This window comes from Moschus berezovskii, chromosome 9 (assembly GCF_049115385.1).
Source record: "Moschus berezovskii isolate FMDL1 chromosome 9, NW_MosBer_1.0, whole genome shotgun sequence".
Lineage (NCBI taxonomy): Eukaryota > Metazoa > Chordata > Mammalia > Artiodactyla > Moschidae > Moschus > Moschus berezovskii.
Window position 1 is genome coordinate 77,402,639 of NC_142468.1, and position 8,405 is coordinate 77,411,043.

General features: G+C 34.9%; 1 protein-coding gene across 1 annotated transcript; it reads right to left on the bottom strand.

The window, feature by feature from the left end:
• Nucleotides 1-1,752: 1,752 nt before the first annotated feature.
• LOC148776526 (olfactory receptor 4L1-like) lies at nucleotides 1,753-2,670 on the bottom strand. Its single transcript, XM_088840324.1, has one exon. It carries the CDS (start codon nucleotides 2,668-2,670, stop codon nucleotides 1,753-1,755), a length of 918 nt encoding a protein of 305 aa, XP_088696450.1.
• Between the last annotated feature and the right edge of the window lie 5,735 nt (nucleotides 2,671-8,405).

Consider the following 8,405-nt stretch of genomic DNA (forward strand, 5'->3'; position numbering starts at 1 on the left):
CACTAACCTCAACGGGAATAGATGTATATATATATAGTTCTCCCAAAAAGGAAGGACAATCATTCTACTTTCCCAGCAGGAGGAAAGAATACTTTCTTCTTGTCCAGCAACAAGTTCAAGCCAAAAGAAAATGCCTAAGCTCAGACTTCATCTGAACTTTTACTTTCTTTCAATGAACTTTCTTCTTTTTACTTACATGTGACTTCCTTTGCTTATCTCCTCTCCCTACTATCAAAGCTTCCATGTGTATCTCATAGTATCTTTCTGGCAGATGAGCCTTTCTACCTGACATGAATTGTTTAATAAGCCAATTAGATCTGCAAATTTACTCAGTTGAATTTTGTATTTTAACCGGTGATTCAAACCACAGTTTTTTCCAGTGAACTCTTGTGTTTTCTTCTACCAAATACCCAAGCCTATCACTTTGAAGTTGCATGTTAAAAGAAAATTCTCACCTTGATGTTTCAGGACATACAAATAATTTGATGACAAGACAAACTCTTGTTAGGGAAGCACTTATTTTCAACTCCACTAAAAATCAAGTTTGAGAGACTTTTTTTTCTTTTTTTCTTGCTGTCTGCTTCTGCTGGGCAAGCTTTCTACTGATTTTCTCTTTTTCTTCCCCCAGACTCTGAGCTCTCGTTCAAGTGAAGTCTGAGCCATCTCTGTTCAAGCTCAAAGTCTAGTCCACAGTGCTCTCCCAAATTCAGTTTTACTAGCAGGCTCTAGGCAGTGTATTCTATAGATGTTCTCAAAGTAGGCAATGGTTCCATGTTGGTGTATTTTCCTGGAATGCCATTCAAAGTTCAAACTAGAGTTCAGGTATGAATTTTTTAAATTTCTTTTAAAAATCATTAATTTAAAAAATATTTTAAATGATTTTTGACAATTCTATATGTTTTGTCAACCAAGTGACTGAAGAGCTTGAGCGATTTATACTGATAGACCCAAAAATCTTACATAATAATTTATGAAATGACATATAATTCCATCTACCACTGATTGGATACTTTACCTTGCAATTAGTTAGGATTCCTTTAATATCAGGTGTGCTATATTGTAGGACTGAGATATTTTTGTTTACTATGTAGAAATAGAGTTGAATATAATTCTTATGGCAAATATTCTTAAATTATGATATATAACATAAAATCAAACAATGAACTTCTTTTTTTTAATTGACATTTGAAAGTCAAATCACACTTATGAGCATGTGGTTTCAAGGCTGCTCTTGTAGTTCTATTGAAATTGTCCTTCCATTATTTCTTTTTCCTTTCTGGTATCTTATATTCACTCTGTCATCTTATATTAACTATAGTATCAAATTTATTTTTGTTCTTTATCTCATTGGTTCAAGAGGTTGAAATTAAATTTTTGCCTTTGCTGTTATCATTCTTTTAATCATGATTTATTCAGGGTACCGCATTTATGGTAGTAGTAGTTAGTGATAATCATTAGCAATCTATATTAAAATAATCTCTAATAGTACCACTACATATTTTTATATTTATCTCTTCACTAATAAATAAATATTGAATATATCATAAAGTATTTAATGACATTATATGTCTATTTTGCTGCAGATAACTAATTATCATTATGTGCTATAACAACATTAACTGTGAATTTAAAGCATTTTATCATTAATTAAAATAAAAGAGTAAAACCATGTATTACATATAATATATTCAAATTTTGTTAGCCTTATATTTGAAAGCTGGGTTATTTATACAATTCTAAAATCTAAAAATTCTATGTGGAGCTAACATTTTGGAACCTTAATTTTTTCATGGCCTCTTGCATTTTCTGATTTCTCGAGGTGTAAATAATAGGATTCAATAAGGGTGTGAATACAGTGTAAAATACAGCAAGGACTTTATTGCTGGCAAAACTCTTGAATGGCCAGGCATAGATGAAGATACATGGCCCAAAGAACAGACTGACCACAGTGCTGTGGGCAGACAGTGTGGACAGAGCTTTGGAGAGGCCTCCCGATGATCTTTGTTGCACAGTGGCCAGGAGGACAGTGTAGGAGACAAGCAGGAGGAGGAAACAGAGTCCACTGTCAGCAATGACAAATAATTCCAGGGTGTATGTTTCCACACACGCAAGCTTAATCACAAGGGGAAGGTCACAGAATATGTTGTCTACGATGCAGGGGCCACAGAAAGGCAGGTTTACCGTTAATACCATCTGACTCATGGTGTGTATAAAACCAGTTGTCCATGAGAGTATAACAAACCCGTTCAGCAACCTGTGGTTCATGATTTTCCTGTAGTGCAGGGGTTTACATATGGCCACATATCTGTCAAAAGCCATGGCTATCAGAAGAGTCATCTCAGCACCTCCAAACAAGTGCATAAAGAACATCTGAGCCATGCATCCCCATATAGAGATGGTCTTGTGTTCAGTGAGCAAGTCTCTGATCATCTTGGGTGTGGTGACCGTGGAGAGATACTTGTCCAAAAAGGAGAGGTTTCCGAGGAGGAAGTACATGGGAGAACGAAGGGTGGAACTGCATGTCACTGTGACCATAGTGAGAGCGTTTCCCAGCACAGTAGCCCCATAGATCAAGGAGAATGTCACGAAGGAGACAATCTGAAGTTCCCATCCTGCAGAAAATCCTTGCAAAATAAACTCGGTCACTACAGATCCATTTTTCAGATCCATTTACTCAACTCAAAAAAAGTTCCAGAAGTTTTTTCTTATCTCAGATATTTTCAAGAAATGATTAGTGCCTGCAAATTAGAGAAAATAAAATGAAAATAATGTTGTTACTGTAGGTTAGCCTCCAGAAGCATACAGAGTGGATACTGAAATGTTGACTGTTTACCTGGGAAGTACACAGAGGACAGAAGCACACTAAGCCTTCTATGAAGAGTTGTGCTACATGAATAAAATGTAAATGAGCATAAATATTACTATTGACACTTTTGTGGCAGTAAATGCAATAATTACATGCACTATGGAGAAATGACAAGGCTCGATAACTATTAAAATGAAAACCAGCTATAATTTGGGAACCATTGCCTTTGTCACATGGATTTATCTTTTTTACTTCCAGAATTATATTTTGTTATTTTTTAAAACTAAACATAAAGGTTTCTATTGTAAATGCTCCTGTTAATGAAAAACAGACTATATTTTTCACATAGTTCCTATGTTAGATAGAATTTTACAACCCCTGATACAACTAACAAAAGAAAAACCTGAATATGAAATTAATTCAATTAAGCAGAAATTGATTAAAAAGACTTATACTGGCCTTTTACTTTATTTCAGAGGGAAAGAGGGCATGAATTTAAGTTGATGACTTTCCCAGCGCTTGTGTCTCTTATTCTTCTTCCTGAGCAAGTCTTCTCAAAATATTTATTTCTGCACTTAATAGACCTGTTCTTCTATTATGAATACAAAGGTAACATAAATGAAAGGAAAGAAATTATTATATAGCTTAGACAACAACATGTATTGGTAAAGAAACTTTAATTCCTCTTGAATAATTAATTGCCAATTACATTTTATTACTTTCACTAAATTTATGATCTACTTTGGAGAAAATTGAAGGTAGAAAAATAATACATTAGCACTAGGAAAGAACTTTCTAATCACTTTTCTCCACACCTTATTTAGTAAATGAAAAATCAAGGTCTAGATAAGTAAGTAAATCTCCCCGAGTCCTAAAGGCAAGACCACTCCCAAGAATGTATAGTGACTATTAGATGAGATAGTGTATATATAAGCTCCTGGCTTGGCACAGAATGAGCACCGAGAAGGCGTATATTGAGTCAGTTATTCATGAAAATCCAAGATTAAAGCCTGAGAATAATTTATATAAATCCCTATTAGAAAAGTAATAAACCAAGGCTTATTTTATTATCAGATATGAACAATACACATTACTTAATGTAACAATTAAGCATTCTCTTTCTGTTTTATTATAGACATTTTAAGAAAACAAACATAATTTCAATAGATGCATTTTATATTTTTTAAAACCTATGCACACTTATCCTAGACAAATCTCAAAAACTAAATAAAAGAGACCTAACACAAAAGACCACATGTTATATATCTTGCTTTATATGAAATATTTAAAAACAAAAGTCCATAAAGACAGAATTATGTCAGTAGTCCCCGTGAGTTGGGATGTGAGTGCCAGTGGGCACTGATGATGATAATGACTTAAAATCAGATTGTGGTGATAGATACACAAATATATGAGTATAAAAATAATCATTGAAATGTGTACTTAAAAAGGGTAAATGTATACTATGTGAATTATATTCAATAAAATGTAAACCATTATACATTTTTAACTTTTATTCTTGTTAAAATTTTGTGTTTGTAAATTATAGTTTTCTAGTACTGTACAAGTACATCAAGTACTTGTTAAGTACTTGTCAAGGCTGTGTATTGTCACCTTGCTTATTTAACTTATATGCAGAGTACATCATGAGGAACGCTGGGCTGGAAGAAGCACAAGCTGGAATCAAGATTGCTGGGAGAAATATCAATAACCTCAGATATGCAGAAGACACTACCCTTATGGCAGAAAGTGAAGAGGAACTCAAAAGCCTCTTGATGAAAGTGAAAGAGGAGAGTGAAAAGGTTGGCTTGAAGCTCAACATTCAGAAAACAAAGATCATGGCATCTGGTCCCATCACTTCATGGGAAATAGATGGAAAAACAGTGGAAACAGTGTCAGACTTTATTTTGGGCGTCTCCAAAATCACTGCAGATGGTGACTGCAGCCATGAAATTAAAAGACGCTTACTCCTTGGAAGGAAAGTTATGACCAACCTTGATAGTATATTAAAAAACAGAGACATTACTTTGCCAACCAAGGTCCATCTAGTCAAGGCTATGGTTTTTCCAGTGGTCATGTATGGATGTGAGAGTTGGACTATAAAGACTGCTGAGCACAGAATTGATGCTTTTGAACTGTGTTGTTGGAGAAGACTCTTGAGAGTCCCTTGGACTACAAGGAGATCCAAACAGTCCATCCTAAAGGAGATCAGTCCTGGGTGTTCATTGAAAGGACTGATGTTGAAGCTGAAACTCCAATACTTTGGCCACCTGATGCGAAGAGCTGACTCATTTGAAAAGACCCTGATGCTGGGAAAGATTGAGGGCAGGAGGAGAAGGGGACAACAAAGGATGAGATGGTTGGAATGCATCACCGACTCAATGGACAAGGGTTTGGGTGGACTCCAGGAGTTGGTGATGGACAGGGAGGCCTGGCGTGCTGAGGTTCATGGGGTCACAAAGAGTCGGACACGACTGAGTGACTGAACTGAACTGAACTGCTCTCTTGAATATGAAGGATTTCCAGGTGCCTCACCAATAAAAAATTCTTCCTGCAATGCAGGAGACCCTAGTTCGATCCCTCAGTCAAGATGAGCCCCTGGAGAAGGAAATGACAACCCACTCCAGTATTCTTACCTGGAGAATCCCAAGGACAGAGGAGCCTGGCCTGCTGCAGTGCATAGCGTTGCAGAAAGCTGGACGCTACTGAAGCGACTTTGCACTTTAATACGAATATCCTGTAGGGACTTCTCACTCTTTCAGATTTATTTAAAATCTCATTGTATTAATGGTACGTTTTATACAGAGATTTTCTAAATATCTAGTTTGTGTCTACCTAATTCTACCTTGCCAAGTCCTGCTTCAACTGTCATTATATATGCATATTTACATGTTCTGCCAACACTTGAAGCTTGATCCCTATTCTGCAGAAAATATCATGAGTTTCTGGGTTTTCCATTATTTTCAATGATAGTATGAATTATCTGGATACTCAGGGTTTACTTTTCTTAATTTTAGTCATGATTCCTAATCACATCATCTATTGTCATATTTTACTTTGCAATATCATTTTGAGAATATTTATCTTTTAAATTTTCATGAAAATTGTTGATTATAGCTCATTGTGAAATAAGGATGTGATTTCATATCTTAAAATCCATAGCCTTTTCCTTTCAGCCAGTACAGGAGTAATTAAAATACCTTTTTCAGTGTATGAACCTTCTAATGAATTAGCTCTCTGTAACATTTTACTTACCTGCTCTAAAGGCACAGTATTAGGAGCAGCATGTTCAAGGGTTTATTCAAAATGACAAATCTACTTTTCACTCTCTGTGATTCCCTTCATATGGTTCTGGGTACTATTTTAGGCCTGTTTTATAAAAATGTGAACCACCTTGGAGGCAGACTTGTTGAATCTCTGGGAATCCAAATTTCAGTGGGAGTAGTTAAAACACAGGCAAGATGTTCACACTCAATTTCTGATCCTGGAATATACTGTCACTCTCCTGTCATTTCCTGGAGTATTCACATTTTCCTTTATTCTCTTGAATATGAGGGGCTTCCCTGGTGGGAAGTTGGAATGATTAAAATAGGCATGAGAGTGTTGGTTGATTGTGATATAGTAAGTGTAGACAGCTTTGATTTAACACACACTTTATTTTCCTTTACTTCCCTGGTGGCTCAGACGGTAAAACGTCTGCCTACAATGCAGAAGACCTGGGTTCAATCCCTGGGTCGGGAAGATCTCCTGGAGAAGGGAATGGCAACCCACTCCAGTATTCTTGCCTGGAGAATCCCATGGACAGAGAAGCCTGGTAGGCTACAGCCCATGGGGTCGCAAAGAGTCAGACGTGACTGAGCGACTTCACTTATTTTCCTCACTTCACTCCCAAGAAATTTTCTTACATTCCTTCTAACAACTCTGCAGTAATTTTTGAGATGAATAATCGAAAAATCGTTCTGTCCATCAAAATATTAATATAAAAATTTATCTACACATATTGTATAAAAACAATCTTATGTATATGTTTACATGTTACAGTAGAAATTTTTAAAGATAAAATTGAAATAAATTATGCTAAATTATTTAAAATTGATATTCATTAATGATTAATCATTAAGCTAACTAAAATATAGCTATTTTCGTTTTTCAGCTATCTTTCTATGAAATTTTGAGAGAATGTTTATACTTGGCACAAAATAGTTTCATAATCATTTCTGTGTGCTGTTGTGCTGTGTGCTCAGTTGTGTCTGTCTCTGTGACCCCATGGACTGTACCCTGCCAGGCTTCTCTGTCCATGGAATCTTCCAGGCAAGAATACTGGAGTGGATTGCCATTTCCTACTCCAGGGGATCTCCCCGACCCAGGGATCAAACCTGTATCTCTTGCATCTCCTGCATTGGCAAGGGGATTCTTACCACTGTGCCACCTAGGAAGCCCTTTCATAATCATTATCTTTTTTAAAAATAAAATATAATAAATTCTTATTTTGTGAGGTGTTGTTTTTACTAAAATAATCATATTGATATTTCTGGTATACTCTGCAACACAGTCTTCAAAGTCTGTTTCAATAACTTGACAACAAGGGCTGCCCTGAATAACTTTTGAATTGGTTGACATCTCTGTTCCTTATCTCTAAATCTTTATTTAATTCTAGTCAAATTCATCATTTAACCCATGGTTTCATATAGAGTTTTTGCATAGATATTGCTTTTTTGCAAGAGTCATTGTAGTTTTGGGAATTTCTCATATACAAATGTTAAAATCTCCCATAGTCTTACAATAAGCAAAATTCGTTTCCACAAGATTTAATTTATTCTATCACTATATTTGCAAGCCTTAGAAATGGTTTGTGTGTACCTTTCCATGGTGTTTGCTGATAAGGAATGCATTTTATTTATTGTCATATTGCTCATCTTACCCATTTTTACAGAATAGCAGAAAAACAAGTATTTTCTCAGTGGAATGTGGCTTTGTTCATTTGCTATTAATAAGAAACATTCTAAAACACTTTCTATTACATTAAGTGAAAATGTTAAAGCCTTCCATTGATTATTATATAACTATTAATATTTCAAAGAAATATTCATTATGGCATTATTGGAAAAGGTGTTTGATATATTTTCAATCTTATGTTTATTGAGACTTATTTTATCACCTAACTTGATATCGACCGTAGAGAGTGTTCTATGTGCAATTGAAAAAATGATGTAATGTCCGATAAATATCTGTTAAGTTTTTCTGTTCTAATCTGTCATTAAAGACCAATATTTCTTTACGATTTTCTATCTGGAAGAATATCCGTTGATATAAGGAGTGTGTTAAAGGTCCCCTACCATTATTGTACTGTCCTTTTATGTCTGTTAATATTTGCTTTATGTATTTAGGATTTCCTATGCTGAGTGCATAAATACTTACAAGTGCTATTTCTATTTTGAAAATAAATGATTTTCATTTTTACAAGATGTAATACCAGTCAATCTTGTTTATATCCAGTTTAGCAAATAAGGCATGAATAGCTGCAAAGAGATTTTAATATTTTAGTAAATTAACAGAGCACTTGATCGTGTAACACAACCTGTAATTTAAAATTGTATTT